Genomic DNA, 19,557 nt, shown 5'->3' with positions numbered 1-19,557 from the left:
TCGTGAATGATATAACAATACAGCTATTGGTTGTACGCACGATGGTAGCAGACAATTGAGATAAAATATTTAGGGGAAATTTAGCATTAGTTGAGATACAAGTATCCAGTATGTAATCGCAAAATATCCATAAAAAAAAAAAACCATAATAAAAATTGATGATAACTGTTACATAATATTATATAAGTATCTTAACAAAATCAAAGTATATAATAATCAGATTATTAGCCGGGACCCAACTTACAACCTTTTTTTTCCCTGGAATTCAACTTACTGCTTTCAAAAAGTACCCCCCTTATTGCGGACCCAATTTACCTAGCCCTAAATAATCAGTTGTTATTTTATTATTGTTTTAATAACCAAAAAAATGGAGAGGACCACCCTCATTGTTACAAACATCAGTGTACATCTAAAAATTTATGAATGTGTCTGTTTCATTAAAAATAATTTCCAAAAGCGACTATTTTCTCCAAAAACGACACTCGCTGTTTTTTTTTTTTTTTTGTATGGCTATATTTGATATTTACCTATTACAATATATTACAAATTATTATTTTAACCGTGATTCCTGATGTTTTATACTTAAAAAGGTATAGTTTTAACAGCAAGTAGAATCCAAATTAAATTGAACATTCACCCTTTTCTTACCGGGAAACATCGGGTTATAATTAAATAAAAATAATGCAAATACTACTCAATCATTGATCATCGCTACATCTCAAAAACGACAAAATGTATGAACTTGAAATTTGAGATAAGGGATTTTAAAAAATATTGGCACCGGCAAAGACAGTTCCATATTGCAAAACCGGATGATTCAGTGTGAAACCAAAACTACCGTACCAGTTAGTTTGAAATTTTGTTTTATTTATTTTATAACCAACAATTACACTAAACTAGACTTTACATGGTGTAAGGTAAAATAATCCAATAAAACTATGTTCCGGCCAAGACTGTTCCGTGCGAATCTGGGTATTCAGCTAGTATACATATATATATATATATATATATATATATAATTTGAAATTTACCTAAAACTTTTTCAAACGTATAACAGTCTACTTAATGTCGCAATGCACGCGTGGGCCACGTATATATGGGTCATCACTGTCCGTAATTTTATATTCTATTAAATAATGCTCGTGGGTACAATACAACAATGGCGGCATTATAGTTGGTTACGCGTCAGCTGTAATGTACCCTTCAGGTGCATTTAATAAGTATATCATACAGTAGTGCACTTAGTACCTCATCAGTGCATCGCACGTTGTTTCGGCAATCTGATAATATAACGTGCCGCGTCAGCGCCAACGGGTGGTTTTGCGGTGCCCTGGAATATTTTTTCGTATAGCCAAATATATTTTTCTTGGATGCCCCGGTACCCATACGACATATTTTTCTATTTTACATAACTTACGTAAAAATAATTTTCCTTGGCATGGATATTATATTTTGTTATCAAATCGTCAATAATGTATTAATTTATTGTTATTTTACTATTTATACTGCTATATATATATATATGTAGGTGACTATTAAACATAATCTTGAGGTTAAAGATTAAAATACCGTACACATTTTCACATGACAGATGACACTTGTTATTTTATTATAAAAACAAAACTGTAAACTTGCAAATTATTAAATCCCATGGAAGGTGCGGAGTCTCTGAAATGACGAGGCCCTTTCACCGTAGCCCGTCCGCCGGCACTGTTCCTCAGCGGCGTGGACCTTGCGGTGTTTGCGCTGACGGTAGTGGTATAACAGCCAATCATTGGCACGTGGTATAGGGACGAAACCGTAAAATTGGTCAACATGCAAAGTGAATTAACACAATACGATCATTGTGCATCTGTCCGTTGAACATATTTGGCTGCGACACGATTGAGCATAAAACACCTTTCTTGCGACACGATTGAGCATAAATTGTCGGCGTATCAAAGGAAATTGAAATACAAAAGAAAACCAACACGATTGAGCATAAAAAACTCTGCAACGTTGCCATTTTCAATTTTGAACTGTATCGTATAAAAACATTTATTTAAATAATTATAATAAATCAAAATATAACATGACAAAAAAATATCATGTTTTCATAGTCAATATTTAATATGCATGAAAATACTTATGATAGTAGTATAAATAGCTGTCACAGTATATAGATATTTTTGTTAATAATAAAATAATAATAATAGTTATGACTTATGACTTATCAAAATAATAAAATCAAAATATTTATAAATAGTTGTCACATTCATATTATAATACAGTATAATATACCTAGCTAGATTTTTTGATAATAATAAATTAAATTGATACACCTTGGTATCTGCTTCCAATTTGACTTAAATAAATTAATAAAGATTCCGTATTCTTACGATTTAAAAACTGGCTGTAGGCTTGAATATTCAATTCATTTTTTTTTATTTCTTTTGCGGATTGTAATTTTCCAGGCTTGTGTCGAATTGAATTGATCTTAGTCGATGTTTCCGCTTGTGTTTCGATCAATACCCTAACGACTGTATGAACATGGGGGTGAGGTGAATAAAACTGTGAATTGTACGTGCGATGAAAGCTTTCAGCTGCATTGGTCGTTCTAAAAAAAATTAAATAAAACAATACAAATTAGTAAAAAAAGTTTTTATAATAAGTTTTAAAAAATATTGTTAAAAACCTTGGGTTTAGCGAAGGAGTTTCCGCCCAAATATTTGGAGGAAACTGGCAGTGATCTTCAATATAGTTGTGTATAATGTAATCAGAAAATATGAAACCGTCATCATTTGGACAAATTGATATTAACTCGTGAAATGCATCAACTACTTCTTCTGGGGAAATAAACGCCAAACCAAAAAACATTTTCAACCATTTCCCTAGTTCATTACTGTTGTCCATGTATGCTATTCTGAGTGAAGGTTCGCCAACAATCTACAAACAAATTATTATATTTTAGTAAAAAAGCACTATATTATATAACTGTTTCTTACTTTTTTCCACCATGATTGTCCTAAATGAAATCTACATCCAATTATTTTAATATTTCCAAACACGTCTGTAATTGCCTGATGAGCTCCAATTTCAAAATCAACATGAAATGTGTTAATTTGCAAACTTTTTTCGCATAATTTCAAACATAAATTATTTAAAAATTGCCACATTTTAATATAAGTAGACCTAGTTTTATTTGGTAAAAAAAAGTAAACAAGTGGTAAGTAGTATCCATTTTTATATCCATGTATTGTGTACAATTGAATAAAATATTTTGGAGCATAATTAAATGTGCCATCGCCAAAATACTCAGTACAATTATTTGTCATAAATTGTAGATTTTGTTCTGTAGTTAAACATACAAAATTATCATCAGTCGGCATGTAAATGAATTGTTGACCCTTATATTTAAAACATTCTTCATTTTTTAAGTCACTTAATTGATGAATTGTTTCATCCAAAGAAGTTGGTAATTTAGGATAGGTCTGCTTCCGTTTATCATACATTGCTTTCCGTACATTTCTTACATTTTGATTGTTTAAATTTGATGTTGGAGAAGAATTTAAAAGTTCGGTGCGAATAATTTTAAGTGGCCGTGTGTAAATTGATTCTTCAGCTTTTCTTTTGCAATTTTCTCTTAAAACTTGCGTTTCTATTTTCTCAATAGAATTTTTATCGTGATTATGTTGTCCAGCAGTTTCAATCACTTTACGTTTATCGAAACCCGAGAACATTATTGCCGAACATTTATTATTAGTACACCTCCATCTCAAAAGATTGTCTTTTTTTCGCTCTCCAATTAATTTATACTTGTATAAATTAACTAGGGCCAATTCTTTGCCTCTTTCCGATAAAATAATTGTTATATCCATATTTTAAAAAAATAGAAAAACGCACTAAGTATACACGCACTATACACTACACAGGTGATCGAACACTGATATTATTTCTATAATAATTTTGGATTTGTATCTTAATTATCTTATATTTTCCCCCGATGCTAAATGTTTAAAACGTCGTTTTGCTCCGGAACTAATTTATTAATCGATAACATTGTCGATAAAATTTATAAAGCCGATAAAGCTCACGGCTCGCGTCAGATATCATAATAATTGGTGTAATAATACGAGAAAATAATAAATTACAAAATTTTGGCAACGTGAATGTGGCAACGTCGCATAAAATATTCTATGCTCAATCGTGTTGCTAAAAAGGTCTATGCTCAATCGTTTTATGCTCAATCGTGCTTTACCGACATATTTACCCTGTACTCCATGATTAAAAAATGTTTTTTTTTTTATCTCAAGTTATCGTTCACGGTGTCACGTGGAATGCTGGAACGCTCATAGCGAACCGAAACTACGCGTGTTTGCGATGTGTGTATTTATAATACATATTTTATTCATGTGCATAATATTTTGACCCGGAAGAGAGAGTGACATCGCGTGGGCTCGACACTTGGCAACTATTTTGATTTAATTATTTGTACAAGAGACGACTATCGTTTACGACGGTTGAACGTTCAATATTTTTGAATTGATATACCACCACGTTTAAATACGTGATACACGTCATTTATGACTGCTGTTTTCACATTATTATTTAACACATTCTAAACGACTATTTTTCGATTTTTATGTTGAGGATTCAAATTTCTCTAAAAAGTAACTGAGTTTATAATACCGTTATGATTAAACATCTATTTATTATAAAGGAACTGTATCAACGATAACAGGTATAATCCTTTTTAATTATTATCTCTTTATAACTCACTACCACGCAATATAACATATAAATATACAGTAAGTATGTAATATAAATAAACGTTTTCTTTCACTGTACACCTACGTTGTGGATCATTTATGAATTTTTAACCTAATTTCTTATACATATTTATATTGGAATCTTGTCAACATAAATATTATATTGTAATAAATTATGTTGTATTTTAATTCAACCGTAAATATACATTTTTATTTATTTCTTTTGATCCCGGGGAGAGTCAAGACCCAGGACTCCATTCCATTAAATACGCCACTGTAAACAACACATAATATCATTGTTTTGATTATTGTATTTGTACGCTTTAAATAGTATTAGGTTTTAAGTGAGTTATACTACGTGTAACGTAATAATAACGCCACCATCGAATTTTATCAAGCGAAATGTATGGTTTTAATTTAATTAAAGTAAAAAATATTTATATGCTACTTCATAGGTACCGCAACACTCACGGTGGTTAAAGACGTTCAATTTATTAGATTAACTCCCACGGTGACAATATAATATAATACCTAGAATATACGCCAATGCGCTATATGCGTTATATGTACGTATCAAAGTAATAGATACACACACGAGCTAGTAATTTATTAAAAAATGATTATTTACACTTTGTTTGCGCTATTCATACAGATTCGTTAACGATTCCTAAAACGTTCTATCATAATCAACCGATGTCAACGGTGAATAATATAATATTTTGTATTTATATTGTACATGTATGGGTACCTATACATATAAATGTACGCGTTTAAATTAAAATGTGCACGTTGTATACGTTATGTACGCATATTAACAATAATATAATAGCGTACACAAAAAAATTTCAAAAACAACAAACATAATTGTAAGCACTATTAGGAGTATAAGTACCTACAAATATGCCTATTTATTGTATTGTATGGGTCCCGTGTTCGTAGATTACTTAATAACCAATTACTTGATATATTGTTCGGTTGTCACCTACTTTACTATGGTTTATATTAATTTGATTAAGCTTAAACACACATCGTAATATTCTACATTAATTAAGTTATCAGATAAAGATAGTTTTACCTACCATTAAACAAGTCCATACTAGAGTCCAACATTTGTTTTTCACACTACGATAAGGATTATTTGTTGATTATAATATACAGAATAATGATTTTAATTTCGCGACACTATAAAACATGCAAATAATTTTAAGCGATTTAAATAATTTATTTAAAATAATTGTTAAAATAATTCAATTTATAAAGAAACGTATGTTTTGTTATTATATTGAAATCGGGAGAAAAAAAAATTATGAACCGAAGTCAATTAATATTCAGACGTGTTGTATTTTATTGATGAAGGAATTATACAAACATAATATATATATATATATATGTTCTACGTATATCGCCTACTCTTAAAATTCGCAACATTATCGTACTAATATCATTAAAACAAGGAAATCATTCCTAATGCACGCGTTAAAAATCTGAAGGCATCCGATTGTCTTCCAAAACATTATAGACGCAGAGATGATATTTTTCATCAGAAGATGAAAACTCTTCTTCGCGAATACAATAATGGAAACAACATTTGTTCTTTTTTAATCTCAGCATTTAAAAAACAATTAAAATAATTAATATATATGGAAGTATTTCCACCGAGATATTTATCACCATCCTGTTGTACAGCGATGCTCATACAGTTATAAACGGCAAAATATATGACAGCGATACGAATGCACGCTGTCCTTATCGGTGATACCTTTTTAGGCATATGACTGCGCGCGCTATATAATTTTTATTTCTACGCAACATTGTCAAATATATAGGTAAATCGGATTGTGGCGATTATATTATATTTACTTAATACTGCTGATACCAGAAAAACTTTTATATTTAAAATTCCATCACGTCCGGAATTATTATCTTTATTGTCAATCCCCGAATACGTACGAACATACTAGACTATCTTTATAGTTTATACTTATGCAGTGCATAGTTAGTGAGATGCAGAGGTGCATATAGTATGCACGATGTATCTGTTGTTGGCCCACCCACACGAGCATGCTCATTTGGCCCATTATTCTGTTGAAATAAATAAATAAATAAGTAAATTAATATTTACTGTCAGTTTGTAAATTTTGATACATCAGACAGTGGGCTGATGGATACGTTAGATGGAGGTGTTGTAAAAAACAGAGTACGTCTATAGTATTAATGTCAACCGATGATTCCTTTTAAGAAAATGCTAGTGAGCATAACTACCCTGCAGATTTAGTTTAAAAAATCGATAGGCATTTTTATATTAAAAATAATTATTAAATAAATTTATCAACGTCGCATCTAATTTCACATACAGTCGTACGCGTGCGTGAAAACATTAAACTACGGTTGATATGATTTACCGTAGAAGTAAAAAGCCCCAAAACATAAAACCAATTATTTCTGCTTAAATTGCTAGAAAAATTCCCTAAGTTAAAGCTAACTTGGAGTACGAGTTGAATTATTATAACCGAACACAGACTTTTGCAGTATTTCGTTCACGTCTTTGATTCAATGAGACGTTACATGCAACTTTTAATCAATTTTTATTACATAAAAAAAGCGTTATAAAAGAAAAAAAGCCCATCATTATAATACCAATAGTAAAAATAATAAAATTGTATCTCGAAGCAACAATGATGTCATGAAGGTATATACTCGAGAATTTAAATAAATCTGTAATTGTGTACGTTCGAAGAACGTTAATAATACAAATATCATTTAAAGTGCGTTTTAAACAAATTTGCGCACGATGAATTTTTCATTTTTCACAATATGGGATTATAAAAATAAATAAATTGTTCGGTATTATGAATAACGCTCAAGTTTCAAATTTGATCGATATTGATTGTCCAGTAAACGCCTTAAAACTTTCCAAGGTAATAATAATAGCAGAAATATTATACATACATCTAGGTAAAGGTTACGTTAATGAACAAAACATTGTAACATCTACTCGTATAATATCGTATTACATTCCCGATTTAAACTAATTAAACAATATATTTGTTTTGTTTTAATTTTTACGACCAACAAAAATTTAAAGATAAAAATTAACCGGATACTTAATTTTAAAAAATAATGAAAAGTAGAGATTTTCAGCATACGAGTATATATTGAGCATTAAAGTAAATAATAAATCTTATGAGGATAATTATCATATAATAAAAAAAAAAAAATGTATAACACAGTTAACATTTGAAGCGTCTAAGTTTGTTTCGACTAGATTACTCAATATTTTATATTAATTACAAAGATTACTTATTATTAATGAATACCACAATGTTAAAATTACATACCGGCAAGTTACGTAAACTATGTAGTGGTCTTGACTTATCCTTGCTGAATTTATCACAGTCAATAATTTAATAAGGCATATTAATTATGTTATATTAGCTATTCTTATTAACTATAATATTATGCAAAGGTGGGCAAGTTAATGAAAATAATTAACTCGAGTTAAGTTAAGTTAATAGAACACAAGATCAATAAATTAAAAATTAATAGTTAACAATTCATACATTTAATTCAATAAGTTATAAGTTAATAAGAAAAAAAATATTAAAGTAACTCAGTTTAAAAAAAGTTAATCTACTTTTTTAATTAGTAAGAAGATCACAAAAAAAGTGACTTTGTTCTTCAGAAAGATTTATTTCCTAAATTATAATGAACAATTCTATTGAACTTTTTGTCATAATATACAGCTGTGGCGCTGAAGTGTTTGAAAAATACTATGACATTGCACAATGTACATCAAGGGGCCACTCACTACTATATTTATTTATTTTTATAGTTAAAATTCTTTTTACATAATATTCTGTATCCAGAACCAAATACCAAAAGGTGGACCCCCGACCTACAAAAACTTATATGACATCTGATTTACAGTGTATACGACCATTTTACTTTACATGATTATTTAATTTTTATATTAATATTTACGTATAAATGAAAAATTTAAAAAAATTTAAACTTGATAGATCCTTTCTAAATCAACTATAAAAAGCTAAGTTATTTTAACTTAAACTTTTTAACTAGTTAATGCCCACTTTTGATATTATGTTTTACTACACCAAAATACCGCATAACTTAAAATCCCTATGCATCAGTTAGAACTCTCATCGGTGTCATTGCGATAGCACCAGCATTATTTTACTTAAACGTAAAGTCACACGCAGGTTTGCGTTAATTATATTTTTAATTTAGTAAACCAATATACGCGTATCGTATTGAAATTACATTAATATTCATGAAATAATAATTTAACTCATACTAAATAAATAAATAAAAATTTAGCCTGGTGCATTATTATATTTATTAAGTACATTAGTTATATTAGTTTAGCATATATTATTTTTGTCTCTCAAACTCTTATTCTAAGTACTCATACAAAAAAGTGTACTATTTATCTACACGCTAACTAAATAAATTCGAATTAATTAAAATAAACATTTTTGAAATATTTTCGTTTTGGGAATATGGAATTTATATCAAATTAATGTATGAACAACGAAGATAAATCATTTATCAATAATAATATTATAATAATTTTTATAGGCCATAGGCAATGATTTCTAATAAAATAACATGAAACATCCGTAACTAAATTGCTTTTCAGAAATCTTAATGTAACTCAAATAATTAAGTTGAATATTGTAAACAAAATATAAACAAATTTATAACAAATTATTGACATTTATTTGTAAGTGTCTGTTTATTCTTTTGACTATGGTGTATTTTACAGTACACTGCTGCTATCATGTTTGAAAACATTTTTATTGAAGGGAGCTCTTTTCAAAAGAAGTAGTGTACACAAATACATTTTCAAAGAGTGATTATTACGTCCTATTTAGATTAGAAAGAATTCCACTGCCCTTCAAATTATAAAAATGTAAGAAAAATTGGTATATAATACGCTTTATTTCTTAAAAAATTACCATTCAAAATAAAACCAATGTGATATGCTTTTTGATAATTTTTTTTTTTCAGTCATTTAATACTTTTTATAAATTTATAGCTAAAAACGCTAATTAATTTTAAAAAAATAACGAAAAATGTTAATAAACGATAACGATAAATAATATCGATAACTGTAAATATATTGTTATAAATTATGTTGTTATGATAAAAATAAAAACGAATAAAATAAAATAAAAATTGTCCTTTTATATTAGACTTGCAACGATAAATATTATAGTTAACTATCTTGTTCACTAGTTTTTAATATTTTGATGTTTATTTCCGACACTTAACTAATCATAGTTGTATTGATTAAAAATGTTATTTATTTGTAGTAGGTCTTAAATTTCAAACATTTGGAGCTCGGTCTAAGTATGAGATTCACATTGCATAATCATAATATTTTCAGTACCGTAAAAATCATAGGTGCAGGTGGTGCACAGCACTAGGGCCTACAGGGTCAAAGGGCCCATAGTAGATAGCCGTCAATTTTTTTTTTTTTATTTGATTTAATTTGATTCATGATTATTGTATATATTATTATCTTGTATTTAATTTTATTTAACAAAATGTAAAAATCTGGTCCATTTTATTTGGAATTGCTTCTCTAAATATTGGGAAAAATACTAAGCCTAGAGTGACATAAATAGATTACTTTTATATACCTATATATACTTTTATATTTTATTGTACATCATATTTATAAAATCAATAATCATATATTCTTATTATATATTGTATCTATCTTTGTAGTTTATTCCACAATTTTTTGTATTGGTAAAATCTACCCCATGCACAATTGTGATCTTGTATACCAACTAAGTTGAAGCTTTGAAGCTTTACACAGAATTATTTTAGCGAAAAAATTATCCATCTGTTCTTTAAAATGCAATACATCCACAAATATTATCCGATCTGAGGAGTAAAAAATTCCCATAGTCTGAAGTCAGTCCAACTTTTTTATGGAAAGAAACAAGAAAGAGGGCCCATGTACATTTGTCTGTACCTGGGTCTTTGACACTCTATTTATGGCACTGAATATTTTAATGTATACATGAAATGTAATTGTAACTACATACGAACTCATCAATAAATTTACGCCAAGATTTTTAATAACTGAGAAAAACTATGAATGGTTTTAGATACCAAAATTATATTGATCGATTAAACAATGAATTTATGATAATAGAAAAACAATATTGTACAACGACTTATGGCTTTTAGAATTTTGAGGAGGTCGCGTTTATCTCTTCAACCTGTACAATGTTTACGTTAACCTGGACAGGTATAAAATAGATAAGACAACAGAAATTTAATAATCAAATGCTTTGTGATCTATGATTACTGGTTTGAAATTTGATAAAAATATTAAATTAACTTTGTAGTGCAAGTACGTATTATACTATTTATGTAATTTACGACTTTCTGCCGTCAAAAGGCATTTAATAAATTTAATAACTACAGAGTTAATGTAATTGAATGCCCTACATTAATTTTTAAATAATTTCGCATCCCAATCGTCAGCAAACATATGGTTTTATTGTGTTGATTACTTCATTATTTGAATTTCATAATAATTGTATTTAACGTCATGGAAATACTATCAAAAACCTTAGTAAATAATCACTCGTTATTCGTGAAAAACAATATATATAATTTATATTCTATATAAACAAGTTTTTTATATAGTAGAAATTTAAAATGTATACCTTTTTCTACACTATACATTTTCGTTCTATAAAAAATGTAAAATCATTTTTCGAAAAAACTTGAGTTTAAATATATGATATATGTGTATAGTGATTATTTTGTTACTTTTTAATAATTACACCCTATTCCAATAGAAAACAAGCTCGGTATAATCACGTCCTAATTTAAGGGCGTAGGTATGTGTACTCGTATATTAAATTTGATAAAAATGTGGCACGCAAAAAAATTTATAATATATAAGTATATTTGAACAAATACCTACATCCGTAGACTTTATTTAAAATGATGATCGTTCAAGATTTAATTAATCGATAAATGTTACTCATTGTTAATTAATTAATTTTTAATTTTATGTTTTTACATTTTGTCCTCTGCATGTCAAACCTACATAGACACGTCATTATAATCATTGATATACGATTACGGCCCATAGTGAGCTAAAATACAATTTTAGGCGTACAAAAGTCCATTTAAAAATTATCTTAAATCGATTTTAAAATTATGTTGTCTTGTAATGTACAACATATTAATATGGTTCCAATAATAGGTATAATATAGATGTATGATAGAGATAACCAAAACTTTTTAGATAAAACATTAAACTAAAATAAAATATTTTATCTAACACTTATCTACTTTAAATCATTTATTTGTATATCGTTGTAAAATACACAAGCATTTATTTCAATCATTTTAAATTTTCTTCAAGATGGATATTGATTCAGCAAGAGAGTTAAAAATACTGATGTATTTATAAAAATAAAGAAGTTGGAATTATTGAAGAAAAAATACAACATTTAATACCAACTCTCATAACCATTAACAATATCTAAATCAAAGTAAAAAATAACTCAGTTTTTACTATGGTAGATAGAAAAGTATGTATTTTGTATTATATAATAACTATAATTTAAAATTTATATTTATATTAGGTACCTATTACATTTTATAATTTAGGTTTGCAATTCAATGTCTCACAGTTCAAGTCAGAGATGTTATATTTTTAAATGTTCACTCAAAGAAATTAATAAGATTAGTAATTTTAGTTCAAAACTAAATTTGGAACCAGAATGGTTTAAGTTTGGTTTATCCACACTCCATGCGTGGATATGTTGTTTTGAGTGTTTGTTACATATATCTTATTGCTTAGAAATTAAAAAGTGGAAAGTCGGTATGAAATAGTTTTTTGTCTTTTTTTTATTGTATAAATGTTTACTATATGTCGTAAATTAAGAGGATAAAATAAGTTTGATAACTCGTAAAAAACGTATTCAAGAATGATCTTGGAATGAAACTGGTTTATTGGTTGATGTCGTTTTACAAGATAATTTTATTTATTTATTTAATTTAATAAGTATTATATATACATTTTTTATTTCATTATAATATAAACACAAATATTTAACAATTTTAAAGAGACAGGAACAACTAATGACGACAACACTACTCGTTGATTTTTCATCAATGACCATTGACGATATTTTATTATAATTATTAATATCTAATAATACTTTGCTTTGTAAAATAGATAGCTTAGTCCCAAGGAGGGGGCTAATGCCCACTTAGCCACTCCCTTAAACCCGCCCGTGTATTCTAGCCCACTGCGGCGTCCGTGAATACATTTATACACTATATTTAATTTTAAAACATATGAGTTACGATATATTTATTGGTATATCATCGTTCAAATCCAAGTTAATGTTACCACCAAAGATTACAACAGAATATGATCACTCAACTAGGCTGTGATATTTTCATCATGTTTATTCCAATAATAATTCCATACCAAATATAAAAAATTTATACGTGCGTGTGTCATCGAGACCGTTTCGAATTTTTACGAGTTTATTTAAAAAATTATGTTTTACCATATGAACGGCCGTTACGTTGTACTATGATATTTTAACCTCTTAAAATTGAAGACGAAAAAAGTAAAGAAAAGAAAAAAATAAACCTATCATAACAAATTCCTCCGATACAAGAACAAAATTTAATCAAAAGTATACAGCATTTCGCAGTGTGCTCGTAACCGAGAAAAATATCTGTACGTAAAGTATACGAACAATAGAAGACTGCAACTACTAATATATATTAATATACCGACTGTACTCTTCGCAAATTGACCAAGACAAAATGGAAACGTGTAAACTGGAGGCTGGACGATAATATATTGATAATAATGGCTGTTTGGAAAATATAACGATCTATACAATGCGCGTACTATAAACGGATAAACGATGTTCCTACAAGCGCGTGTAGTCCAAATATAACGTACTTATTTTTTATTAAAATGATTTCATTGCGTTACTTTGTAATGGCACTTTGAAACGACTTGTTTGCGTCTTGATAACCACGATGTGTGTGTGTGTGTGTGTATGGTAAATCCATTTTGGTTAACGCGTGACGAGTGTCGAAAATCTAGGAACACATGTTCACGTGGGTATGTACGCAAGGTTCACGAAACATCTCAAACGTATAATTACTGTAACCTGTTAATCATATAGCATTTCTCAACATTTGGGTCGTAAATCAATTTTGAATTCCCCAAAAAAATTGATAAAATAGTTTAAAACAGTACTCACTCTCTAACTGATCAGCTTATAACCATAACTACTATAGCGATGCATTTGAAATGTTGAGGAAATAAATCTCATTTAAAGGGTCGAAACAGATTTGAAGCTCTATGCTAGATGTGTAATGAATTTTTAACTTTTAGGTTACCATACATAGGAAATAAAAATCTCCCAGGGGGGGGTCAAGTAATTCAGTTAAGAAGAAGATTAAATATTAGTACACCCCAACGGAATATCACACGATTGAATTTTCATTGAAAACAAAATTATTACTTGAAAGATTATACGTACACCACGTAACACCCCCGCCAACGTGTTACACTACCGTCTGTCTTTTGCACCCGAGTGTCAATGTCTCACCATTCCGCGTCAACTTGTACATTCATCACGGAGCTGTGACTAAACTTGATCCGTAGCTGCGGTAACTTGACGAGCGGATTTTTATTTTTATTTTTTAATTAAAAGTAACTACTCTCAAAAAATGTTCTTACCGATATCTGTCGACATTGCAATACAGGCTCGCGATCTGCCTTGGACTTAAATTTTAAATGAGTAGAATTGTCGAGTACTTCCACACATTATTATATTCGAATGCATATCACACCAGTTATATTGTAGTGGCTTATTCGGATTTCAATCGTCTAGTGACATTATAAAAAATCTAATACCGATAATAATATAAAAATAATATCTAAAAATCTAAAATCCATTACACATACCTAAGTATTCCACGCGATAACTACTAATATCTGTTCCTTTGCTATTAAAGATTGATCCGATTGCGATCGTATTCCGATCGTTCTCGACTGCGTTGCTGTTTTCAACCAGCTGTTCGCTCACGGTTTCCCTCGAATCATATAGTCCACAATTTATCATTCACATCGCAACAACGCAGCTATTTTATCGGATAGTTCATGTGTATTGTCGAAAGAGATAAAGATATAACATGAATCATGAGTACTTTCCCGGAGTCTTACAAGCAGTTTTACATTTTGAATTGGTTTTATACCGTTAAAAATCAACGAAATAATGTTGATGTGCAAATCATTTGGATTTAAACAATTAAACTGCAATAAAGACCAATAAAGCTATTATTCCTTACGGGATTTTACACATATTGTAATAAATTTAATAATTTAATATTAGGTTTGTTCCCCTGTCATAGGTTATGTATATGTATGTTATGGCTCTTCTTTACTTTAAATAATAAATTGAAAGTTCAGATAATCTTTGAAATATTTAAAGTATCTAAGACTCAAGAGAAGGGCTTTAGCCACCATAGACTGCCCCCTTATATTCGCGCTTAACAAGGGATACTATTATAATCGAATGTAATACAATTTTCAAATAACCGGTAAGTGTAAAGAACCATGTATTAACTTTACATCATCTACCGTGAATAAATAGTTGTACAGGTAATTTAGTGTAATTTACATAAAATAATGTATTGCGTTATAATGTTAATTGTAATAAAAATATTTTTTAAACGCTATTTTAAAATTGCGATAGTCAATATTCTGCTGTTATTTGTTTACAGTTAACAGACTGATAACTAGGGACCGGATTTATAAGCATAAAAAAAATTCTCAAAATATGCTTCTAAAATTGCTGTAATATGCTATAAAATATGTATTTATTTTTAAATATGTACTTAAATATTCACTTAAAATGTTGTTTAAAATTATGTACAAATATGTGAAATGTATTATAAATGTAAAAATAAGTATTAATTAATACGGTATTAAAAAAGTATAAAAAAAGCTTTTAAAATATTTTGTTGTCAAGTCGACACTTGAATTCTATATTATTTATGTATATATACATATATGTCGTATATGATTAATATGCGATATGAGTATGTAATCTTTGGAAATATCGACCGGTTGTAATTTTATAGATATTATGTCTGTGGACGTGAAAATACGATAAAAACGAGTTTTTAAATAATATGCACTATAAAACTACAAATATGCATTGAATATTCATATAGGTAAAAACTAGTGATGGTCGAACTGTGTGAATCTCGAACTGAACCAAACCGAAACCTTGATGTTCGGTTCGGTTCGAAATTCGAACTCTGTATGAATAAAAAATCGAACTGAACTATCAAGCATCTTTTACTGTTCGAAAATCGAACTTGAAAATATTTGTCGAATCAGACTTACTGGCCACGATAGTTCGAAAACCAAATATTTGTACAATTCTTCAAAAGTTATATTTGAAAAATAAAAATTAATAATGATAATAATTATTTAGAAATAATTAGGCTATTGGCGATAGAAATCTGCAAAGTGCACGTTATGCATTATTTATAATAATAATGTTATTTTTCCAGTCGCATGTTACACATCCACTCTTCACCAACCAAAACATTAATAAGTTGTATCTACATTCATAAATTAGCTATTTTTGTTTTTATCATATTTATTATAGAAGTTAAAATCTATTTTGGGTGAATCCGTGGTAATATTCCGATACTGCGACTGTGCTGTTAATAAAAACATGTTTACAACTTACGTCTTACATTATAAATTCTACTACTCATTCTATATTTGTGAATTATAGTTATTATTAATATTTTTTTTATATATTATTAAAATGTACTGATTGTATTGTCATATTACAGTCAATACTCAATACTCAATGAATATTTTATAAGTTACAAGACAACACGAGAGAGCACAATACTGGTTTTGAAAAATAATAATAATAATAAGAAATTATCTAAAATTTAAATGTTTTGTAAATAATATAATTACTTAGACTTAAAAGTTAAAATATAGAATAAGTAATACGAAAACTTAAAATACAATAGTAATTAATAATTATGGTTGATTTAATTTGTAGGTAAATAGGACAATATACACAATAAAAAGTATTGAGTTCGAGTTCGAGTTTGACTTAAAATCATTATAGGTTCGATTTGGTTCTGTTGGGTAGAAAATATGAAGGTTCGGTTCAGTTCGAGTTCGAAAAAATAATTTAAAGTTCGATTCAAGTTCGATTCGATTTAAAAAATCAGGGTTTGACCCATCACTAGTAAAAACACTGAAATATGCAAAATAAAATTAGTGTTATTTTAATAAGAAAGATCTAAATCGGGGACATCAGATTTCAAAAAGCTTATTCCAATACATATATGCATTTGCATATAAATCCGGTCCCTACTGATAACGTTTAACACGTCTAATACAACGTTTATGGTTGAACCGTTAGTATTATTGTTATATTTATTAAGTCAAGTGTTTCAAAAATATTAATAATACTTATAATAGTAAGTTAAGTAAAGTTAATAAAAAAAATGTACATATATTTATCGGGAATTTGAACAAAGATGCGACACAAATCATAATACTCGGCAAATTGAGAATAAAGAAAACAAACACGTATTAATAAATAGAACAAGGTATTATTATCAGACTTAAAATGACTAATGTTCAATAATAATTGAACACTATTCCATTAACAATAAATTAAAATGTCTAAATTGTATGTAATAAGTAATTGATAAAATTGATTAAATTATCATTTGACATGTAGGTACACCTTCGTGAGTCAATATTCTAATATAATTTAATTATAAATGTTGTATACATAACGTGGCGATAGTATATATATATGTGCTATATTTTATATCTAAATGACCGTCAGTTACTTAGATGAAAATTAAAAATTGTTGTGGCTATTTAGACCTTGCTCGTTATATTGAATGTATAAATATTATTAGAAAGGGTGACGTGAAAAAAATCGCTTGGATTTTATAAAATTTTAATTATTTATGTATTTATATATATATATTTGTATTTAAGTATTAATACGACAGTATTCCCATATTCAAGTATCTAAAATGCAGGCTACTACCTTTATTTTTTACTAATCTTATTAATTATTCCTATATTAATTTTAATTAAAAATATATTATACATAATTATGTGTGAATGTAATGGAATGTTAACGGTTTTATAATAATATTCGTAGTGATTTAATTTCGATTTTATTGTGTAATTTAGTTCTGAAATTAAACAATATAAGATCAACATCTAAAAATTTAAGTCTAAAATGTACCAAAACACGAAGTCGATTATAGAGCGAATAACAAAATTGTTGTTATTGAATAAATATAATGACATTAAACAAAAGATATTTACCGAAAAATCATAACTTTCTGGCGTTTTTGTCTACTCGCGAAATTCAAAATCGAAAAATTTCGATAAAAATACCTGGACATATTCGAAATCATGCAGACAACTTTTAGTATCCTTGGTGAAAGGATAAAACAACGATTTAGACTGGTTCAACTACATAATAAATACGCCGATGAGACGCGCAAATTGGCACATGTTAGGGAGCTTAGTCCCCTTATATATAACCGATTCTCCTCTTCCTTATCCAGAAAATCTTTGACATAACTTTTTCAAAATTTTAAATTGTAAACGTGTACAGTAAATAATAAGGGATTATTTGTCTACGTTTTTTTATTATTTAGCAATCAAACGGTGGTATAAAGAATATATACGAGTACAGGAACTCCTGTATAAACTCCTACTAAACGCACAATTCTGGAACGATAAGTTTACACATAATACGTGACTTATGTATGTACTTTTAATTGTTAATTTGTTGATTTGATATTATATTTTTGAAAATATATTTACGGGGGTATATGTTTGCCGGGTTCCGTCGAGTAAAAAAATCGATATTGCGCCAATAGTATTTTCGACTCAATATCCAACCGGTATCTGACAGATTTCAGTGATATAGACAGCACACACGTAGTAGCTCAGAACGATGTTTTACACGCGGAAGGCGAAATAATCGTTGGCGAGGCAGTAATATATCAAAATATTATAATCCATCGGACACGGTGGCTATAACAAATACGTACTCGTTGGTAGAAAAACGGTTTGGTGAGGGCCAGCCAACGTTCGACGGCCATGACGATGGCCACGCAACCGGAGCTCAGCCCGAAGAACCGCCACAGGACCAGGAACCGGCACATCCACACGTCCCTCTTGACGTCCGGCCACAGGGTTTTCACGACGAACATGAGGAACATGCCGGTGAGTGCGATGCAGTCGTTGGTGACCAAGCACCGCAACAGGAACCCGTGCTTCTGGTTGCTGCTGCTCCGGATCCGGCGCAGGATCAACAGCGCCAACAGGTTGCCGAATATGCCGACGATGAACGGCACCACGACGGCCATCCGGAACCCGGGCGACACGGTGCTCGGCATTATCGCGGACACTACGGTCGAGTTCGGCGTTACCATCGTGATCCGGCGATCGTGTTCTGCGGACTGCGCGGAACGGACGTGTCCGCTGCGATTCCCCGCGGTGGTCGACAACGCGCGTGTTCCCCCGCCGCCCCCACCCGTGCACGAACCGCCCGAGTACCGCGCCGCTGCCGTCACCGCCGCCCTATACACCGCACGCGTACGAGATTATTGCTTTCCTGCACTACTCCCCCGGTCGTGCCTACCCGTGTTGTTGTTGTTGTTGTTCAAGACAGCATTTAATGCAATTACTTTG

At 29.5% G+C, this 19,557-nt stretch overlaps 2 protein-coding genes across 4 annotated transcripts in view; both read right to left on the bottom strand.

The window, feature by feature from the left end:
* Window positions 1-19,334, bottom strand: part of LOC112686422 (rhodopsin, GQ-coupled-like) — a 48,013-nt gene extending 28,679 nt beyond the window's left edge. For all 3 annotated transcript variants that reach the window (XM_025558700.1, XM_025558686.1, XM_025558692.1), the window contains exon 1: window positions 18,915-19,334. In XM_025558700.1, the coding sequence (XP_025414485.1) occupies window positions 18,915-19,298 (384 nt within the window). In that variant the 5' untranslated portion in view covers window positions 19,299-19,334. The remainder of the gene's footprint in view (window positions 1-18,914) is intronic.
* On the bottom strand, window positions 2,251-3,146 carry LOC112686454. The gene is made up of 2 exons (XM_025558730.1): window positions 2,675-3,146; window positions 2,251-2,596 (listed from the first exon to the last, which is right to left on the bottom strand). The coding sequence occupies exons 1-2, from the start codon at window positions 2,890-2,892 to the stop codon at window positions 2,308-2,310; spliced, it is 507 nt and encodes a 168-aa protein (XP_025414515.1). The 5' UTR covers window positions 2,893-3,146; the 3' UTR covers window positions 2,251-2,307.
* Window positions 19,335-19,557: the final 223 nt, after the last annotated feature.

The sequence above is a fragment of the Sipha flava genome, unplaced genomic scaffold, assembly GCF_003268045.1.
Source record: "Sipha flava isolate LNK unplaced genomic scaffold, YSA_version1 108_pilon_pilon, whole genome shotgun sequence".
Taxonomy (NCBI): Eukaryota; Metazoa; Arthropoda; class Insecta; order Hemiptera; family Aphididae; genus Sipha; species Sipha flava.
The sequence above is the reverse complement of the archived record's forward strand: the minus strand, read 5'-3'. Positions and strand labels throughout refer to the sequence as shown.

Bases quoted from the DNA above. Each gene is read 5' to 3' on its own strand.
- LOC112686454 (XM_025558730.1), bottom strand. From the start codon at position 2,892: ATGGACAACAGTAATGAACTAGGGAAATGGTTGAAAATGTTTTTTGGT. The intron at 2,597-2,674 runs GTTTTTAACAAT...AATTTTTTTTAG, and splicing joins ACTCCTTCGCTAAACCCAAG to AACGACCAATGCAGCTGAAA.